The sequence below is a fragment of the Somniosus microcephalus genome, chromosome 13 (assembly GCF_052327205.1).
Source record: "Somniosus microcephalus isolate GS21.2 chromosome 13, FLI_Smic_1.0, whole genome shotgun sequence".
NCBI lineage: Eukaryota > Metazoa > Chordata > Chondrichthyes > Squaliformes > Somniosidae > Somniosus > Somniosus microcephalus.
The window spans coordinates 161,498,319-161,520,901 of NC_140999.1; the positions used below are offsets into that span (position 1 = coordinate 161,498,319).

At 40.7% G+C, this 22,583-nt stretch overlaps 1 protein-coding gene across 8 annotated transcripts in view; it reads right to left on the reverse strand.

The window, feature by feature from the left end:
• The window catches only part of LOC147108729 (myelin transcription factor 1-like), an 86,107-nt gene extending 64,053 nt beyond the window's left edge, over nt 1-22,054 (reverse strand). For 6 of the 8 annotated variants that reach the window (XM_086005494.1, XM_086005491.1, XM_086005489.1 and 3 more), the window contains exons 1-7: nt 20,499-22,054; nt 12,712-12,818; nt 10,926-10,980; nt 10,477-10,507; nt 7,146-7,208; nt 3,215-3,480; nt 1,855-2,748 (exon numbers count right to left, since the gene is read on the reverse strand). In XM_086005494.1, the coding sequence (XP_085861620.1) occupies nt 1,855-2,748; nt 3,215-3,480; nt 7,146-7,208; nt 10,477-10,507; nt 10,926-10,980 (1,309 nt within the window). In that variant the 5' untranslated portion in view covers nt 12,712-12,818; nt 20,499-22,054. The remainder of the gene's footprint in view (nt 1-1,854; nt 2,749-3,214; nt 3,481-7,145; nt 7,209-10,476; nt 10,508-10,925; nt 10,981-12,711; nt 12,819-20,498) is intronic. The other 2 variants (XM_086005492.1, XM_086005488.1) reach the window with 1 other exon arrangement.
• Between the last annotated feature and the right edge of the window lie 529 nt (nt 22,055-22,583).

Here is a 22,583-nt window from a genome sequence, read left to right on the forward strand (position 1 = left end):
GCTCGTGAAGTACAGTTTTGTGTCAGCTGCAGAGAACTGTAGCAAAAGCTTGTGTTGCTATCACATTCACTATCTGTGCCTCTGGTAAAGTGCTAAAATCTATCTACTTTACTAGTACAGGTCCTTTCTTTTTTCTTTTTTTAGTAAACTAAACCAGTGGATAATTTAAGCCAAGGGAAGATTACAAAATAGATTCATATGCCGAAGGTCATTCGGCCATCTCATCCACCCAGAAATACCCTATAGCTCCTCCATCAGTATGCAACTGTTTCTTAAATGATTCCAGGGTTTTTGCTTCCACCACTCTACCTGGAAGTCAATTCCATATGTCGACCACAGTTTATGTGAAGAAGAACTCCCTGACATCAGACATAAATTTACCTTTTACTGGTTTGAATTTGTGTCCCCTTGTCCTACTATCCTAGTTTAATTTGAAGTAGTGTTCAGGATTGACCTTTTGTATGCTGTTTATTATCTTATACACAACTGTAAAGTCCCCTCAGTCATCTCCAAAGATAGTTACATTTTTGCTGATGGATTTTAAAGTTTCATTCAAGTTAAGTACAAAGACATTGAACTAACTGTATGTTAATGAACATTTGAAGATACATTTTAAATGATAATCGTTTCATACAATCTTCACTGAACAAAATGTAATTCAATTAAATATGGAAAATTACACGGGTTGCAGTTGATTATGGTTGATAATGAGTGTAAAAGCCCATTATTCCAAGGGCGTGAATTATAATTCCACTATTCAGCAATGTGAAATTAAAAAAAATACAGTTCACTCCGGCAAATTATCACTTAATAGTCATTTCAGGATGGATTTAAATCTTAAAAATGAATCACACATGAAATAAATAGACTATTGCATTATTCATCGATATGTTACTGATGCCCTTTCAATTGTATCAAAGTCCCTTCCAATAATTTATTGTTCTAACACACAGTCACAAATGGCTTATGCTTTATGCATTCAGTCTCTGATACTGAAATTACTACATGTGACACTAACGTATAAACACTTAATGCCTTTGTCTGAATTCCTCTCCGCTATTTCAGCAGAGGCAGTACCCATTTATTCTGAACAGGTAAATGACTCCATAAAATAGCAGAGTTAGGAATTTCAGAAAAACGTGCCAAGTATTTGTATTGTATCACTCTACCTCGATTTCAGAGCCTCGGCTTTTTTTTCTCTCCTTACTTGTCCTTGCTTGCTGAACACTGTGGCGCATGCTGGCAGACAGCAGCAACAGCACTCTGTGCCTCAGAGAGAGAGGATTTTTTAAAGAATGATCCTGGACAATGAATGTTGATAGGACTATTTAACCACGGGACCCATCACAGATAGGCCAACGTTTCCAGAGAGACTTTCAGCAGAGGTCACTTGTTAGAGATCAGAATCAGTGACTCTGGCAACACTTTATCCTTCTGGCCCTTCCTTGTCTACACAGCACCACACAATGCATTTAGCCAGTGGAGTCAGCCTGGGGACTATCAGCTGGATACACTATACATAAATAACAAGCCACTTTAAGTTCTCTTCCTCTTTCACAAAAGTAAAATACCAAAATGCTATAATCAACTGCTGTTTCTACAATATTTTGTGTTTTTAAACAGCACCAGGTTGAATTATTCAGAGAAATGTTTCAGTGTGTTTAATAGCTCTGGCTTCAGTGCTAGCACAGCTGCAGAACATGTGTAATTTTCTCAGTGTGTGATCAGTTATTTTATGCATATGGTACAGCACTTTTTATGCTCAATGTGGTGGAATAACAATGTACTGAAAATTAAATTCATGTACATAGAATAATCAAGTAATTGTCATCCAGGCCACAGCCTGCCACTTACCTTTACTATAAAGGCTCTTCCTGATGGAATCCAAAGATTTGTTTGGCTTGTCTTCCATGTGGCTATGCCTCATCTGTTCCCCTGATATCCTACTGGGCTCTCTGTTTACATCTTCTCTCTTCATCTTCACCTGCTCAGCTTTCAGGGCAATGGCTTGCTCAAGGAGCCCAAGATTTCCTTTTGTCATCATGTCATACATTTCTGACTCTTCAGTGATTGCAGACTTTGGAGGTAAACTCTCGCTCTCATCAGTGCATTCCTCCAGATTGTCCTCTGCAATTGCCGAGCTTTCTGACTTTGGTTGTCCTTGACAATGAATTTCCTGTTCTGTCTCTTGTGATATCTGCACTATTACTTCAGCACTGTCCTTGTATTGCACATCAGTGGACTTGTTCTCCTCCATATCCTGCTTGTCAGCCTCATCAAACTGTTGTTGGAAAACAATTGTCTGCTCACTGCAGTGAGAGGAATCAGTTGTGTCCTTAAATTCTTTACACTGTTCTTCATTTGTTTCATCTGCAGATGGAAGCACATTTTCAACTGTGTTTCCTTCAACCGAGTCATGATCCTGGTCAACTTCCTTTTCGCATTCAGAATCTTCAGTCACAGTCTCACTTTCGATAATTTCCTTCCCAGAATCACTTTCCTCTTCCGTTGCCTCCTGATGCGTGCTGTCTTTCGTATAAATGCAAATCTCAGTAGGTTGTGACTCACTGTTACTTGGTTTTTTATCTGAGAATGAAGGAATGGCGGTATCGTCTACTATTTTGCCAAGGTTTAGAAGTGATTTGGCAACTAATTCCTGATAGCTAACAAAATCGTCCTTTCGAGTGCTGACATTCTTGGCTCCATCCTCCCAATAATGCCTATCATCTGGCCCTTTATGCCTTCCACCTGCAATAAAAAAAAATGATACAACATCAGTTTGCATTATAACTGTGTACTTTTAGAAGAATATCCCAGAATTTTATCATTAAATGTTTTATTTCACTTATACTAGTTGATCACCTGTGGCGTTGCTCATGGGAAGTCAGATGATATCTGTTTAATAATGATAGGAGTGTTATATCAGATAGCACGCAATGTATTACTTTTGTTACTGAGGTGAAGCTGTTTAAAATAGTCTGTCCCTTTAAAGCCACATAGTCTAACTGCTGCAAACCTGGAGGACAATTAGAAAAATTAGAGGTTGGTGAATTAAGCTGCAGCAAAACAGAACATCTGGATTGTGACAGGTGCACACTAAATTGTTATATATACTGCCCATCTCTTGGTGATCCAGAGGTTTGTTTATTATGTTATAGCATATACTCAAAATTAATTGTAATATTTCTGTGGATTTTGGTGAATTATACTGCACCTGATACTGATTCAGTGCTTTCAATTTCTTCCATATTTTTTTCTTCTTCCTCCTCTTCTTCTATTTCTTCTTCTACTTCAAGTGCTTCTTCTGATTCATCTACAACCGACTCCTCCTTTATCTCCAATTCATCTACTCCATCGCTATCTCCATTATAACCTTCATCCAAAGCAAGTTTCAAAGGATGGGATTTCCTTTTGGTTAGAGGTTGATCGGAATCGGTGTCTTGTATTTTCCTTTTCTTGGCCAAAGGGCAGCCTTGTGAACTTTTAATAAAAAGACCACAATTTTACAGTTACTTGAAAGGCACTTTCACTTTTTTAATATAAAAGTTCGAATGTACTCAAAATTGCCAGTAAACTCAGGCCTTGAAATTATACCACGAGATATAGCATACAAAAACATTTGTCTGAACCTACTCGCTACTATTTTAGCAGAGGCGTTATCCCAGATACTAGTATCTCCTGGTGCAATTTCAGGGACATTGACCGGGATTTTCCTTACTTCAGCAGGTCCGGGGTGGGCGATGTTGGTGGTGGGTCACGGCCCCGCTGTTGGCTCCATCCTGCTGTCTAAAATGAATTTATGGTGATAGGGCTTGTTGAGCCCGCCCAGTGTGTTTCCCGGCCCAATTAGAGGAAGTGGGTCTGGTGACGTCATTCATGACACATCATCAGCCAGGTTCCTTAAAGGGACCATGGCCAACTTTCTTTTGACATTTGTGCTGTCAGTGTTCTACTGAGGTGCTGCAAACACTGACAATGACTGCACAGAGGCAGAGGGCTACACCCAAGTTCTCCCATGACTCCCTCCATATGCGTATGGAGGGAGTCGGAGCACGCAGGGAGGTCCTCGTTGGGCGGAAGACACCTCCCCAGGCGACCAAAGCAGCCTGGTTGCACATTGCAGAGGAGGGCACAAGCAGGGATGTGTTCAGGAGGGCCAGGCTGAATGGCGCAAACATTTCAATGATCTCGTTAGATCATGAAACGTTAGTACAAAGCCACACTCACCCTCATTCTGCTGTGCCTCTTATCACATCCCCATCACTCTGCCTTCCCTACCCTACTCCTGCACATCCTTACTCACACCAACTTACCTTGCACCTCCACCCATCCCTCTCTATCTACATTATCACTTCCCCATCTCACTAGCCACCTCTCATACTCACCCTCATCCTAGTGCAATCATACCAACTAACAACAAACAAGGGTATCCACTTGGGTGTTTTATCCAATGTTTATGTTAAGTTTCCATTAATGTGCTGGCAAACACTGAGGCCTAGAAATTCAGTATAGCCACGTTTGGGGCGCTACAGCCGGGCGGCCGCTAAAGTTTGCGCCCAGCGCAACTTCGCACCACCTTCGCCGATATTCAGTGGCATCGCCCCAAGAGTTTGCTGCTGCGCTAAAACAGGCGATGCACGACTATCATTAGGCGCTAAGCCGGCGGCCCGGGGCGATACCCCCGAGGGCGGGCGCAGCGCAGGTTCGGCGAGTTGCTGATTGACGGCAGACACTCTGGCGCCGGTGAGCTCTTAAAGGGGGAGGGTGGATATGTTTGCCTGCCACGCCCTGCACACTGCAGCCCTGAAGCAAGGCCTGACCACTGCTGCTTGATCTGTACAACGCCCAGGACTATGGAGAAGGCCAATGTTTGCACCCATTGCAGCCCCCATTATATGTTTCCAATCAATGCTATGGCTCTGAAGTTAAAGACAAGTGCAAAGCTGTGGCCTGAAGCCACAAGTACCTGTGCGAGTGTTGAGCCAAACCAGAAAGCTCTCTACCTTTGTCTCTCTGCAAAGATCCGTCTCTCACAAAGAAGGAGTGTTGCAAAATGGCTGCCATTTCTACTGCAGGAGGAGTGCCCTTTAATTTGCGCCCCCCTCGCCCCGCAGCGACTGGGAACCGTTCCCCTCTACCAGTCGCTAGGGGCGCCAGGCGCACAATAGGCCGGTGCCACTGAATTTCCGGTTTGGGGCGCACAAAGGGCGTTGCACGATGAAATGATGTCAGGATCTGCGCGCGCAGCTGAGCGCGCGCAAAGGCTTTGCGCCGCCGCTAAATCTTTACTGAAGTTGGGGAGAGGCGCAGATCGCGCTGCGCCCGGCCGCTAGCCGCCTAGCGCCCCACATCTCCTCCTCCTAAGGCGCTAGCGGCTGGCGCAAACAACTGAATTTCTAGGCCTGAAATCTTTATTTTCAACACTTTCCGGTCTTGGACAGATTTGTGTGCACCTTTGGAAGTGGCTTAGTGAGTTGCAGTGAATGTTGAGACATAACGATACCCTCGTAATGGTCATGAGTGTGAAAGGAATGGCTTGGTCATTGTCGGGATGCTTTATGGTGTTGGTGTGGGGTGGTGCCAACCTGGCACATTATGTGGCAGCCAGGGTGAACAGCGTAAAGTTAAGTAAATCTGGCCATGATGAGGCCTTTCCTTGTCTCCCGGGAAGCAATGTGCTCGGGTGCTGATGTGCTCTGTCCTGTGCAGCATCAGGTGATTGCGGAGAAGATTGGTGTTGTTGTTGGTGCTGTTGGTGTGCCTGGCACTGCTGGTGTTGGGGCTCATCGTGGTCCAATTCTGAGGACCAAGGTGAGACAGTATAAATGGCACCCATGCTGATGGAATAGATGGCAGGTGAAGTACAGATGACAGAAGCAATCTGTCAATGGTGAGAGAGGTAATGAGGTGAGACTGGATGGAGACTTATGGAAAGATTTGCAGCCTGCTGAATCTGTTGTGGAAATGCAGTGAGGAACAGCTTGTGGCTGAGGAAAGTGATCTCTGTCAGGTGGGAGCTTTTACTGTACATTTGAAGCTGTCAAATGATCAGCTGGAGCAATGACCGCTGAACTCCCGCCTCAGGTTGACAGATGTGGTCACCAAACAGTATGGTTCCCGTGGCCATGAAGTTAAAGTTAAAAAGTAAGGTAAAAAAAGCCAATAAGGGTCTGGTAAGTACATTATAATTAGTTTAATTGGATCGCCTGCCTCTGCCTGTCAGGTTGGCTCAGCGCTGACAGATCCGACATTGGGAAAGGCGCGTTGCGGCAGGTTGACAGCAGGTTCCCAACCCGCTGTCAAAAAAAATACACATTTCCACCCAACCCGCCACCGATCCCGCCCACTGACACCCCATAAAATTACAGCCATTGGGCTAGATTTTCAGTATAGACAGTTTTGGGGCGCTAACCTTAGCGCCCGCCCGCAGTTAGCGCCCGCCCGAAAGTAGCGCCCCGTTGCCGGAAATTCAGTGGCTTCGCCCTAAGAGGTTGGTGGAGCGCTAAAAGAGGCGTTCCACTACTATCTTTAGGCGCTAAGCCGGCGGTGGAGAGCGCAGCGCCCGGGCTCGGGCGCAGCGCCCGGCAGACACTCTGGTGCCAGTGAGCTCTTAAAGGGGAAGGGTGCATGTGCTTTTCGTCTGGGGGGGACAGGTCAAGAGAGGAGGTGGTGGTGGTGGTGGTGGTGGCGGTGGCGGCGGTGGTGGTGGCGGTGGCCGGAAACATAAATACACCGTTCACAACAACACACTGGAGCCTTCCACACAACACTTGCAGAGTGCCTGTTATAGTGCAGGAGGAGCGCCCTTTAATTTGCGCTCCCCAGGGTGTGTTGCGTTCCATTTTACAAACGCTCTGGACGCCAGCCGCACAATGGGGCGGTCCGACTGAAGTTTGGATTCGGGGCGGCCAAAGGGCGTTGCACAAGGATGTGACGTCATTTTCTGCGCGCGCATCCGGGCGGCCGCTAAACTTTGCGCCGGCGCTAACGGGCAACTTAATTTGGGGCGGAGCGCAAACTGCGCTGCGCCCGGGCGCTACATGCATAGCGCCCGAAAATCACTTCTCTTAAGGCGCTAACTGCTGGCGCAAGCAACTGAAAATCTAGCCCCTAGTCTTTAACTTTGCAAAAATAGAAAGGTTTACCTTCTGTGCCGTGCGTATTTTCCACTAGCGTGACCTGAGCCGTTACATCCTGGAGTAGGGCAGCTGAACAATAAAATTATTAAAATGTCAACATTTTTGCATGGTAGAGCACACAATACAATATTACATGGTCAAGCTCTTCATTTGTTAACTGACTTCAGGGGTGTCAAAAAGTTTAATAAAAAAAGAGGCGCGAGTATAAGATGGGATTTCCCATTTCTGTGTCCACACTAGCCTTAAAATGGTATCATGGGATATAGGTGTACAAATATTTGTTTGCAATTCCGTTACCACTTTAGTGGACAAGTTAACCTATTTATTTTAAAAAGGGTTGACAGCTCTGTGAAAATATTAGTGAGTGAAACTTCAAGTGAGCGCATGAAGCATTCATATGTTAGTATCCGCCTGATATTTTCAGTAAACTTATGGATGATGTGAAAGTCACCTCCTTTATTATAAGGAAGAATCTGAATTCAGAGATAAATGCTAAAGATAATAACATGGAATATTCAATAAATTATCTAAAATGTGGGATAAATAATCTCCATTTTATAGTAATTTATTTTCAGTATTGAACATTGCTGCTTCTCAGGAGCCTGATGTAAAAGGAAAGCCACAAGCTTCACTTTTGCCACTATTTGGTTGCTAGTAGACCTGCAGTTTTGAATTAATGTCCACAGATACTAGTTATTTACATGCCTTGCGGTATTAGGAAACATTTTATATGGTTTGACTTATATGGTCATGATTTTCCCTGTGGAGGCGGGTTGGCGGCGGGAGAGCTGGTTGGTCCCTCTCTGAAAATGATTTTCCATAGATTGGCCTTGTTAAGCCTGCCCTGCGGGGTTCCCGGCCAATTAACAGGAAGCGGGTTTGATGACATGTCACCAGCTTGTTTCCTTAAAGGGACCACGGCCACATTTATTTTGACAGTTGTACTGTCAGTGCTCTACAGCATTGAAGTGCTGCAAACACTGACAAGCACTGCACAAAGGTGCACGTCTGCACCCAGGCTCATGCATGACTCCCTCCGTATGCTTATGGAGGGAGTCACAGCATGCCCATGGGCGGAAGAGACCTCCCCAGGAGATCAACGCAGCCTGGTTGCACACTGCACAGCAGGACACAGCAGGGATGTCATCAGGAGTTCCTGGCTGCTGTAGCGCCAACCTTTCCATGATCTCAGTAGATCACGAAACGGTACTGCAATGCCACACTCAACCTCATCCTGCTGTGCCACTCATCGCTTCCCCATCACTCAGCCATCCATATCCTACTCCTGCATATCCTTACTCACACCTCCACCCATCCCTGTCTATCTACATTATCAGTTCCCCATCTCACTAGCCACCCCTCACACTCACCCTCATCCTACTGCAAGCATACCAACTAACAACACACAAGGGTAGGTACTTGAGAAGTTTAGCCAATGTTCATGTGAAGTTTCTGTTAATGTGTTGTCATACATTGAAATTTATATTTTCAACACGTCACCTTATTGGACAGATCTGTGCGCACCTGGAGAAGTGTCTTACTGAGTTCCAGTGAAGGTTGAGACATAACTTCTCCCCCCCCCCCATCCTGTTATTGTGATGAGTGTGAAAGGAATGGCTTGGACATTATAGGGATGCTTCATGGTGCTGGTGTGGGATGGTATCAACCTGGCGCATCATGTGGCAGCTAGGGTTTACAGCGTCAAGTGAAGTTAATCTGGCCATGGAAATGCCATCGCTGGCATCCCGGGCAGCAATGTTGTCGGGTGCTGATGCCCTGTGTCCTGTGCAGCATCAGGTGATTGCGGAGAAGGTTGGTGGTGTTGTTGGTGATGTTGATGTGCCTGGTGATGTTGGTGTTGGGGCTGATTGTGGAAGGATTCAGAGGACCAAGGTATGATTTTTTCAAGGGCACCGATGTTGCTGCAATAGATGGCAGCTGCAGGTGAGATGACAGAAGCGATCTGTCAATGGTGAGAGAGGTTGTTCCAATGAGGTGGCACTGGATATACAGTTGGCTCTAATCACTTGCAAGCTAGAGAAATCTCTGTATGTCTTACAAATGCAGTAACCAACAGTTTCTGAGCTCTGAAACTGAAGAGCTGCAACATGGTATCCTTTATACCACTTCTGCAGTTGTCAGGTTATCAGAGAAATCAAAGCAGGTTCAACTCACACCAGGGTGAGCTAGCGTGTTCCCCGAGCAGCGGGTAACCCGTGGGGAGCACATAAAATTACAAGGTAGGCTCAAAATAGCATTAAATTGGCTGTTAACAAGCCATTTAATGTTTTAAATTGTCTCCCGGACCACTTGGTGTCGGGTCAGTTCTGCGCAGACAGACCCGACAACTGGGAGACTCGCGTGGAGACGGGTTGACAGCAGGTTTCCTACCCGCTGTCAATCATTGCTATTTTGACAGCGCACCCGCCTCCAAACCCGCCCTCTGAGCGTCGGCAAAATTCAGACCACTGTTTTACTTGGCTGTTAAAATTGTATTTTTAAAAGCCAATGCTCCAAGGCAAATCGATTACCTTTGAGGTTGGAGCCTCTCTCGTTTTTATTTTAAGAGGTCACATCACACTTTTCAGATTACAGTGACTATCTGGGCTGCAACTCTCTCCCCTTGCCATACCAAATTACGGCATCTCCCCAGGTCGCTGCTTGGTTTTTTTTGGCAAGGGATTCTGCTAACAAGATAATTTTGCCAGATTTAAAATGCCACGGAATAAAATCTTATAAAAGTATTATCGGAGAAACTGGACTTTTATTGTTTCCTAGTTTTTTTCTTTCTTTCCAGTGTACAGCACCTTTCTTTGTGCATATAACAGATTTTTTTTACCGAGAGCAGACTACATTTGCCCAAAACTATAGGGGTAGTTTTTAACTAAGTGGCCGCCTGATAGTGCCAGCAGAGGACCCAGAGGGCCAGGCCTCATTACTATGCTGCCGGCGGGTTGCAGGAGCTAAACATGCGCCCGCTGCAGCTTGCTGGCTCTGGGGTACGGGATGTTGGGCAGCCTAGAGGGCAACCCGTCCAGCTGCAATGTAGGTCCTGGGGCGGGCGGAGGGGAAGGTGATCGAGCGGCCAGGGGGCGGGTGGGGGAGCCAGGGTGGCAGTGGCCCACATTATTCCTGTGGAGCCTGGAGGAATATGCTGGGTCGGGATTGGGAACGGGGGGGTCATAAGGTTTTCCCCATGATTATTGAGCTGCTTTTGCCCCATTTCTGCCTGGCAGAGCCAGTGAAAATCTCCTCCATGTCCATTCAGAAAACAATCTTACTGAGTCTTAAAAAAGAACAAGCTAAAATCCAAATGAATATTGAGAACACATCGTACCTTACATCCTGTCCCACAGGCTCCACGGGTACTGGGTAATTTGATGAAAAAGAACAGTGAGTAACCATGACTCAGTTTTAACAGCTGTTTGATATCAAACATGGGTGCTAATGAACCATTATATAATATATTGTGATATAAAATCGACATTTAAACTTAATCATGTGATAACATTTCAAACATAGCACCACAAAAGTATCACTGAAATAGATTGATAAATCTATGCAATAAGCTATTTCATTACAAAGCAAGGTGGAAAATGCAGTATCAGTAGATATAGGTTATATAGGGCATTATAAGGTCAATTGTACCAAATTAAAATATACCTGCATTGGTTAATGAACTTGCAGTAATAAAATTAGTAGCAAAATTATTGCAAATCTGCATCATTCCAGTAACTATCAGTGATTACCAAATCATCCCAGGAAAGGAAAGGTAGTTACACTTACTCCTGATTCCCTTTGAGCGGGTGCGCAGCCTCTTTTCATCAACATCTTGGTTCATCTGTAAAACCAAAAATTGCAGTTAATGGACTGTGGGTTTAATTTTCCCTCAAATATGTGCAGCTTATACTACGCATGATCACATCAGTTTCCAAAGACGTAAAAGAGAAATTACTGTGGTATTTATTATAAATTATTATGGTATAAATGCTTAATGCACTCATACCAAATTCCTCTCTTCACCATTTGAATGGAGGCATTAACCCGTTTATTTTAATCTATTTATCCATTAAACTAGCAGAAAGATACGAACAACTTGCATTTATATCGCGCCTTTCATGTATAAAAACAGCCCAAGGAGTTTCATACAGGTGTAATCAGACAAGAATAGATGTTGAGCTAACAAAAGAGACCTTAGAAGTGGTGACAAAAAGCTTGATCAAAGAGGTGGATTTTAATGCGGGTCAAAAAGTAGGAGAGGGAGTGGGAGAAGCAGATGAGTTTAGGGAGGGAATTCCAGAGCTTGAGATCTAAACAGCTCAAGCCAAAATATTAAGCATTCATATGATAACATCATTGATAGTGATTTCCCGGCTATACTCTTCAAAGTAACTGTGATGCATTTAAGATTGGTTAATATTTTATATTTAGGACAGAAAAAATGCCATACTGTATTATCACATCAGCAATAACAGAAAATGCAATTAATTTCTATTTTTAGTGTAAATTCCCATTGACAGCATGGTTTGCACTTACTGCAGTGGAGCAGGTGTGGGATAGGCTGCAATTCTATTTATTAGGCTTTCAATATACAGCACTTCAGCAATTCCATGATCTCAGAGGCTTTTTTCACAATAGGCATATTACTTTTCATTATGGAGGCCTAAGTTCAGCTAAACCTCTGTTTAGCATTTTATTCACATACATTTGGAATTTGGCAGCTATGCAAATTATATGTACTATGACTTGGCAATTGCTGCTCTCAGCAAATAAATTATTAAAATAGATGCCACATAAAACTCTAATGTGTAGTACACACGATCTGCTAAATTTATATATATGTGTTGATCTGGCAAAAACAAATAATAGGATGGCATTCTTTCCCTGAATTTTAACACAAAAAGAGGCTAAGAAGATTTGAGAAGGATGGTTTCTAATAAAGCTTTTATATTGAAGCACTCCGTAGGTCATAAGTGTTTATATGTGCAGCTTTCTACAGAAAACAGCATCAATAATTTGAGGCCACAGACATTCTAGAGATAGACACTCTAAGGTCTTTTAAATTCTGCTACTTTGCGGGAAGTGATCTATTGGTCTAATGCTGTAGCATCGCTTTTAAATTGGCTTACGCATCTAAATCTAACACAAATCAACTGGTTTTCCTTCTGTGGGTGGCGGAGGGAAAACACAGAAAAAAAGTAACGTTGAAATTAACAAATGATCATGGGAAATAATACACTAATTAAAGTAAGACAACAGGGTCCCAAATTTTAAACTTTCATAATTTTCAGCATGCTGTAGTTCTACATACGTGCAGGAGGAAAAAGCTGCAGATGGAATACTGTTATATAATCAGATTGCTATTCTGAATATAACTCTAAAACAAGTTTGTGGAGCAGATTGTTGGGAATTGGGCATATTATAAGCAATATGTATACTGTCGTTCTCATATTTATAGTGTTTAGATGCCAGATTGCATCAGCAGCAGTTAGGACCATTGCAGAGTTCCACTATTATTTACAACTTTACCACAGTAAATGTATCACTGAGAGAGTGGAAACCTTTTTGTCACCTTGGTGTGTTTGTTGTGCAGGCTACTGGGTGTTTCACAAGTGCTGAGCTTTTCAGTACTTCCGTGAGTCCAAGTCTGATTCAGCAGCTCACCTCTAAATTCATTTTCTGTGTGATTTAAAACAAAATAAGATTTTTTTAAAAAGCACAACGTAACTACTCAAAAGACAATTTATAGTCAACTTGAACACATTCTGAAAACTTGCCAAGCTTCATAAGAGAAAAATGCTTAGTGTATGGTGAGTAACATGCAAACTAGCTATTTGGCCATCAGTGGCACAGCTGCTACCCTATGAATCCTGCATAATATTAATGAGATCACTCATCTCTTTTTAATTATTCTTCCAGCTCATTGTACAAATGATTGAAATAGCATTTTAAATCTATATCAAGCAATAACATTTACTAGTAACTTATTCACATAATTTGACAGTTGTGCGACTAAATTCTACAACACACATGTCTCTATTGTAGTTGTATCTTCCGACAAGCAATGCAGTTATAATTCAAAACAAAAATGTTATAGAGATAAAAAAAACTTTACAATGTATTTGATTCCCTTAAGCTGAAGAGTTTCAAGAAAAAGTTTGCTCCATGTATAACTGTGTGAAAGCTGGTAGGTTGCTTGCTGTGCTAGTTGTTTTTCGAGCTGCTGGTGCCAGAAAGTATATTTGACATTTTTCTTTGGACAGTTGGGTGTCCGACATGTTCAGAAATCCATCACCATGCTTAAGACTCTAAAATGCAAGCTATTGAGAAATCCATACAGGTAAAGTTTCTGTCTGCCCGAGATGGAGTGAAAAGCTCCCTTGCAGTAAGGACACACACCATTTACTCGAATCCAGAAAGCTTACATGCATTAGCAAAATACTGTGGATGCTGGAAATCTGAAATAACAACTGAAAACGCTGGAAACACTCAGCATGTCAGGCAGCATCCGTGGAGAGAGAAACAGAGTTAACGTTTCAGGTCTGTGACCCTTCAGATGCCGCCTGACCTGGTGAGTGTTTCCAGCATTTTCTGTTATTATTTAAGCTTAAATGCATGTTGGCAGAGCCAAGGTTTAGGGACATTCAAATGTGTGCAAGGATACTGTTGGGAGTTTAACATGCTAAAATCATGCAACTTGCTAGCATAGAGCAATGGTAACCTTCCTGTCAGAACCACCATATCATTGAAGGCATTGACTTACAGAGTTATCTGGATACAAGTGGGAAGAATCTCAGACCTCAGTGACAGCTCTCCCCTTCCAGATTTCATTAGTGAACCAGGTTGCCTGGTCAATCATCAACAGTGTCTGCAGTACTGCTGATCTGCCTAGGTCAGGTACTGGATTACTGAGTCTGCCACAGAGTTCTGAACTTGCATCAGCAGATATGTCACCCTGGAGGCACTACAACCCCAAAGAGGCCCCACTTACTTCCCCCTAAGGAAGATAGTCACGAGCTGGTCACTGGACAACTGATAAGTGTGGATATGAGCCCTCGCACTCAAGAGTGGCTTGGTGAGCAGCATAACTCTACCATAAAATGTACAACTGCATTGCCACCATCCTTCTTACCACAGCATGGATACATACCATAACTCACAGAACAAAAGTTCCACCAGTTGGAGATGCGGAACTTCAGCATCAGTTGTTTGTCTCTCCATAACCTAAGCATATATCTGTAGGTAACACTTTCCAGCAGCTGTCATCCCAAGTCTCAGAGTTTTCTCATAAGCTATATGACAGACAGCTGCTTTCAGTGTAGTGGAATAACAGGCACAGAGCAGCTTGTGATGTGCCAGTCATATTAATGTTCTTGATTTCCAAGTTCAGGGCCACATACCAGGCATACTCATCCTCAGTTGGTTCGTCCAGGTCCTCATGTGAAGAACTTTGGCAAAGAAGCATGTGCGCTGTGAGGCTGGGTCCTCCTCAAGGGTACTCAGTGACAGGCAGGCTAAGGTTGGAGCCTTCCCTACAACTGTTTCCTTTTTGCCTCAAATCCATGGCACAGCTTGATCTTGGAATTCACACATGGGCCAGAGTAAACACTTCCATTTCATATCTATGATTTCTGAACCATGAGGGAGAACTGTTTGGACATGTCTTATACACTACAAGCCTAAATTGAATTGGAAGTAAGACAAGAAAATCAAAGTGTTTCTCACCACGTCCTAGCCCTCACTGACAAGATTTGCTTCTCCAGGTTCTTAATAAGCCAAGCTGACTAACCAAGCATCAACAGACTTTTGGACAGAAGAGGGGAAGGAATCAGCAAACTTTCTTGTCTATCCAGTATCTGCAGTAGTACACAGGGGGTTATTCTACATCACTTCCTGTGGTAGACGGAAAACTCAATTGCAATGTCTTCTTCTGCTTTAAAATAAATCAAAACAAAATGTTATTTATGTAGCTCTTCGTGAAAAAAGTGTTGAGAGAGCCCAATATTCCCATTTTATGTTGTTTTCTTTCCCAGACCAAAAATGAGCCAATTCTGAATATCAAAATGGCAACCCCACTATTGACCCAAACCCCGACCCTACATGATGTAGCTCAGACATCAGTAGCTGTTTTATTGGTTAAAAGATCACTGTAACTCTAATTAGCTTGGCCAATTATTTGCAATTATAAATAAGGGAGTGTTATCAGATAAATACATATCAGTTAAATTGCAAAGAAAAAGAAAACAATTTAAAATTAATTCATACTGGTCTTACATTCAGTACCTATTTAACTAATAAGTACTCAGTTGGCCCAGTTGGTAGCACCTTCACCTCTGAATCAGAAGGTTGTGGGTTCACAGTCCCACTCCACGGACTTGAGCACAAAACCTAGGCTGACAGGGTCGGTGGTGCCGTCTTTCAGATGAGACGTTAAACCGAGGCCCCATCTGCTCTCTCAGGTGGACGTAAAAGATCCTATAGCACTATCTTGGAGAAGGGTAGGGGATTTATCCCCATTGTCCTAGCCAATATTTATCCCTCAATCAGCATCACTAAAAAACAGAAAATCTGGTCATTATCACGTTGCTGTTTGTGGGAGCTTGCTGTGCGCAAATTGGCTGCCGCGTTTCCTACATTACAACAGTGACTACACTCCAAAAAGTACTTCATTGGCTGTAAAGTGCTTTGGGATGTCCGTGATAGCGCTATATAAATGCAAGTCTTTCTTTCTTTAGTTCTAAAGTAACTGATACAGGACTCAAGCTTGCTTTTTGTTTGAGACAGTTAAGCTGAGAGGTCACCTGATAACTGCACTGCACTCCTACCCAGATACTGCGTTCAAATCTCAGTCCAGACTGACATTCAAGCTTGTTTGAAATGAGTGAAGCTGTTTCTTTACGATGAAACTTCAAAACAGGTTACTGATTTCCTAAGTTAAAAAGTGTTACTCTCACTCGGAAAAAAGTGAGACTTGACAGGTCGACAGTAACTGGAGAATTTAATGGCGCACCAAAGTTTTCCTGCATAGAAAAATGAACATGTTTTTCTACTCTACTTTAGAAGGCTAGTTTGTTTTTTGTCATTCTTTGTTGATACCCAGGACCACTATTCTATTCAGTGACATCAAATTCTAATTTTATTCTGTGTCATATATCAGTGTTTTGGGATCACATCCCATGATTCCATTCATTTATAATTTAGTTCCATGGTTTATGCTGATTAAAAAAATCAATTCTATTTTTCTTACATGGGATTAAACAATTTTCAGGGATTATTTTTATACTTTTTTTTAAATACTCGATTCGGTTCATTTTGCCTTGTAACCTATAGATCAGTGGATGCTGGTAACTAGCAAAAATATAAATGCTTTTCCCGTTCTTAAATTTTTGCAATTACCTCAACAGTCATTTTTCATTTAACTGATTGAAATTCTATATCCAGAATCTGTTAACTGATATGACTTAAAAACAATCAGTTGTGCTTATGGATTGCTCGGTATAAATATTTGACATTTACCCAGAAGTAATCTAATTTGTTGGAAAAGCGAACATAGTATTTTTTTTCCTAAAACTATTATACTATCAATATATGACCTGCTAAACATGGACTCTACAATCTCCTCCATTTCATGTATAATCAATGGGCTGTGTTGTGTGTATAAATAATCAGATTATTCTTTTTCTTCACTTATTTTCCCATATGAAAATCTCCACAAACTTTTTTTGTTCTTTCCTCTCCGGGGTAAAGCACTTTTCCAGAAATCACTACTTATGCACTGCATATGGTTAATTTCTTGGGTGCAGCAGCAATCTTGGCTGCAACCCCATCTGTTCCTTTTCCCAGAAAACAAGGAAGGAATAGGACACAGCTGATAACTACCATCTCCACAGATGTGAGCACCAACAGAAATTAAACAAGCTTTGGTTTATTGATTTTTTGAGCACTTAACTCAAGAACTTAAACTTCATGTTAACAATGTACAATTGTTGAGTCCTTACCCTTATTAATAATACAATTTACTCTCTGATTTTGCAGTGCAAAGGTAAGGCAGGTTTTTGTAAAACTTGCAGCACAGAGATGTAAAAAATGCTTTTGATTTGTACCTTACTAAGTCCATATTAGTTAGAAGCTTTAAAATACATGGCACTATGTATGTTAGGTCTACTTCATGTTTGAGTTGCATTTTAAGTATAATAAGTTATATACACTGCAATAATAAACAGCTATTGACCATTTTGGAGTCTAATTCAGTACTGAGAATGGTTATATCCATGCATACAGTCCTCCCATTGTGCAACATGGTTTTGGCGCATATTGATTTACATTTTGGGAATTTAGGGATATAGACATGTGAACTGAGCTAAAGCAGATACTTACTGAACCTTCAGCTCAAACAATGCACTATACCACAGTGCATTATACCACACTCACAGCCAAAGTGTATACACAATGGAACACACAACTGCATGCTATACAGCTTTCTTGTCTAACGATTGGTCATTGGAGATTAGATATGGGTAAATTATACCACATACATATATGTAAATAAAGTAATAGTAGCTTATCTTTTCATCTTGTTTTTCTTCAAAGTTGTCTACTTGCTATTATCCTTCACAGTCACTACTTTACACTGTCAGCAGCCAACATCAGCAAGTTGACTCTGACAAATTGGAAGACTTTAGATGTCAGTGCAATAAACCACAAACAATTAGTTTCTGCTTTTGGACAGTTTTGGCTAAATTTTGGAACTATGACTTTGAGAACCCTGCGATGGGCTATAAAACAGGAAATATTATAGTTTGATTTCATTTAAAATGCTGCGACATTAAGTAGAATGTATACAGTATTAACCCTGAGGCCAATCAACACTGCCAAGATTTAAGGCAGCTTAAGTTGATTGCTCAGTTTAACTGAGATAAACGATGTTCAAACCGTTCTAGTTTGCTTGCTCTGATCAGTATTAATGTATACTTCCTGTAACATGCACAAAAGCTATAAAATCAAGCTTCTTAGATAGCGACATGACAGACACACAAAGTAGTAATAGAAGTTCCCTAGGTTGTCACATTTACCCTGTGTGTATAATGTATGCGTATATATGTATATAAAAGTTACAATGTTCAGCTAGTTGAAGTTTTAATATATAAAAAACTTTTACTAGCTGAACATAGTAACATTTATATACAAATCACTTGATCAAATTAAAAATGAATGATCAATTGCATACACATTTAGAAATGAATCCTTTGTGACTCTTCTCATGTTCTGCAGATTTCAATTTGAAATGTGACAAGTGTGGTGAGGTTAAACAAAGGCTTCCTGCTGACTACACTTACAGAAACCACGTGATTCCTTTCTTGCAAATGTAAATGGCTCCTTTAGAGCTTGCAGGAGATATACAGTACAACACATGTTTTACATCTCATCCTATATTTGAATTTTTTTAAACAGTTACAGTGTAATTAGTATTTCAAATTAGAACTGAAGGATCGCATCTTTAATAATACTCAAACAGCTATGATAAAACTTCTTTACACTGTTATTTTCTCGTTGCTGTGTATGGTGTAAAGCAGTTGCAGGACTTGTACACTACTGTTAGTGAATCATCCCTTTTATATAATAACCATTTTAAGAAGGATTTTCTAATCATGCAGCCCAATAAAGAGCATACCAAAATCCCTAAAAACAAATTCACAAATTAAGTGGTTTTAGGAAACAATTTCTTTGATTTTAATATAACAAATGCACAGGCAGTTGAGAGGGAATAAAGGGCTCCCTTCTCTCTGCTGCACCGAGAGGATTTGTTTCTCTTGGTTAAGTATTTTTTTCACCGATTATTGACCATGCTCTCTGGAAAGCAAGGAGCTGCTTGAAACAGCTGTTCCTTTCTCACAGCTAATTGCTTTTTTTCCAGGTCTTTATTAGCAAGTCACCTGTTCCTGTCACTGTGTAATCAATGATAGAAATCAGCACTTTCCCACAAATCATGCAAACAAATCTGTGCAAAGCAAGTCTCGGAGAATGCCTACCACCAAATTATCTGTCGGCATTGTAAACATTCTGCCAAATGGCTTTGAACTAAAATGCAAATAATTAGGAGATGGGAAGTATTCAAGCCACTTCACATTGAGCAAGACTTCCACATAAAAGTAGTCTTTGCTTTTCAAACACTAGAACAAATCACGATAGCACTTAGCTAGAAATTTGCAATTTGGTAATAAACAGTAAATTAATGGAACTTACAACTTAAATCATGATTTTTTTCTGTGAAATTAATGATTTTGTATTGCATCGTTGAGAGAATATGTGATTGCAGTTTATCGGAGTGTATGAAACATTGTTTAAAGTTCATGTGAAAAGTGGAACTTTAAGGTATCAAAATAAAATCGGAGTAGTTAACAAAAACTTGTAATAAATTATATTACATTTTATTAATAAATGTGTTAATTTATGCAATATTATGAAGCAGGAAATGTATATCAATTAAATTACATTTTTGAGTGATTGCTTCAAGATTTTTCTAAATTCAAGCCTAATTCCCAAGGAGTTTTTCTTTTGAAATACTACAATAGAAACTCAGGATCTTTTCATGAATCCTTATATGAACAGACCTTACTTTCTTGCCTAAATTGCACAGAATGAGTTTTCGAAGAGCAGGGACCCAAAGCAGAGAACACAGGGAAACAAGGAGTAAATCCAACACTGGAACCAAAGGATTATCTAAGATCCTGGCTACTCTGTTTCTCTTTGAAAAATTGTCTCATTGGTAGATCTGATTTATCAAATGCAAAAGTCCTCTACAGAAAGAACATCAAAAAGTCACCTTTGATTCTGCACCTATGTAACTTATCACCATGCTACTTAGTTTTTGTACCATCAAGAGCCTGATAGTTCAAACAAAACAAACAGCTGACATATCAGAGCGGCACCACAATCCTTTTTTACTTGAGAGTGCACAGATCAACTTCGTCGAAAGGGTAATTCTGGAATTAGTATGAGTTGGTCATTGTTTCCAAAATTAAAATGACCATATGGAAGATGATGATAATGGAAGCAGATGAGGAAAAGGAGGTTCACGAGATACAGCTAAAGTGATGTAAATTCAACCTGAAGTGGCTTCTATTGACAAACAGATCAGCTGTGTCCGTACATAGCTCAGAGAACAGAAGAGAACAGATCCAACAATATACTGGATGTAGCTGTAAATTAAGCTCTCTCCAAGCTGTCCCAGTTAAACAAATTGTTTCTCCCAACAAGGCTGGACAAGCAGTTTCAGTAATATTTATCAGACTTCAACAGAGGGCAAGAACACAAGCTTTGTCTTCCTTTGTCAGTAGGAGAACATTAATATTGACTTACCTTTTCCCCACAGCTATTGTCCACCTCGGTGAAATGACATCACGGAAAGCAATAATGAAAGCTACAGCAGGGGCTGGGCCACGGCAGTCCACAACGGAGCAAGAGACATGTGGTGGTTGAATTAAATATTTGATACTCCAGTGTGTTGTATAAGCCTGCTAAAGGCTGTGTGTCATTTACTTAATGACCAGTCTCATTAGTTAGATGGCAGAGAAGGCTTGATGCATTTTCTGTGTAAATACACTACCCATAAACCCTTGGGGTTGCAATATATCTGTTTACTCTATGAGGAGAAATGAATTTACTGTATACTATCTAATAGGTGGTCCTTGAAATTTAAACATCTCAGAACTATAGTTTCAAATATCCTTGTATCTACTGTGTAAAAAAAAACCACTACACACTGCTGGTTAATGCATCCAATCTGATTAAAATTTAATGGGTAAGATTACTTACTTCAATTTATGCTTTGAACTAAAAGGTTGTTAATGTCACAACTGTCAGCCTCCCTCCTCTAACCATACTTGTGGTAGAGTCCTAGGATTCCTATTAGAAACACTGTAAGCGGCCCAGGATATGACAGATGCCCTAGGTTATCAAAGCTACTTCCTTTGTTGGCTTCAAACCTTATTAGAGGCAAAGGACAGCAGCCATTCATTAAGATCATTTGAGATTTGCATTCAAATGCCATTTTCTATCTCACTTTACCAGGTTGTGCATATAGTGAGCTTCTACAAGCCAATCTCCTCTTGCCAAAATTCTATTAAATTCTTATCTCAAAGCACCAGGCAGTATTATACATTGCACTTCTTTTGTTATGCATTATGGCTGAAATCAATCAGCAGTGTCTGGTGTGGATCAGCTGTATCATGCCATTTTTAAAAGAATAACAAAGAAACAAACAATCTAGCAGAGGCCACAGAGCATTAAGCACAGAAGCAAGCCTCAACCAAAGGACACCTCTAGATGCATGAAAACTTTCCTACAATATACTTTTAACTAACATTAACACAACTGACTGCAATTACACAAACAACTGTTGGAACAACAGCACAGAGAGACAATGCACAATTCCATACAAAATCACATTTAGGAAGGAATCTGAAGTGAGTCATGAATTGAAATGAAAATAATTACAACACAATCAGTAAACCTTAAAAATTTATCGACTCAACTAGAGATTTGGTTCTGGTTATGTTTAAAAAAAACAAGGCTTGCTAGGAGGGAATTTCTACGAGACAGACACCTTGGACAGCTCCTTTCAGTCTCTGAATGATCAGCACAGGACAAAGACATGGTTCAGCACTTTAGTCAGCTCCAGGGATTTCTACTTCCTGCACAAAGCTCAATTTGCTACTGTAAACATGACTTCAATTTCAGAGCATTTCTTAATATTACCAAAGAGAAAGCATAAATATTAATATCCATCAACTATTGAAGAGTTATAGTGAAAATACAGTACTTTATGAAGATTTGTTGAAAAGCTGCTATGCAATCCCAAACTTTTCAAAAACTCAAGTTACCTGAGTTTTTATTTGTTTACTTAAGTATTGTACAATTAAATCAATACTTTTAAGTAAACAAATAATATTTACAATACATGTATTAATACTTCCATTAAAATAGCAGAGAGAGCAATTTGATATAACTTCACCAGTAGTAATTTTTAGGCTTATATGTTTTAAGTCACTAGTTCAGAAGTGGAGTTGTACTCATGTCTAGGAAAGTAAAATTACTGTTCTCTTCTGACCAACTTTCACTAATTTTCCACCTTTCAAACTGGCTTTCCCCAACTTTTTTCATGGTAAAGTATCTAAACAATAAAACTTTTACGCAATGTTATAATATTAATTTGATAAGAGATTATACATCTAGAAAAACAATGTTATTCTATCAATGGTGTTAAAAATATTTTATTGAAAATATCGGTATGAAAATGAATCCGCTTGCTGCTGAACTATTTTCAGTTCTATGACTGCTAAATGGAACTTTTACTCTGAACAAGTTCCGAGTTAAACTTTTTGTATAGTCAATTAAGGTAGCTCCTTCAATTACCAGCTGGAACTGAATTCATTTTTCTTGTTA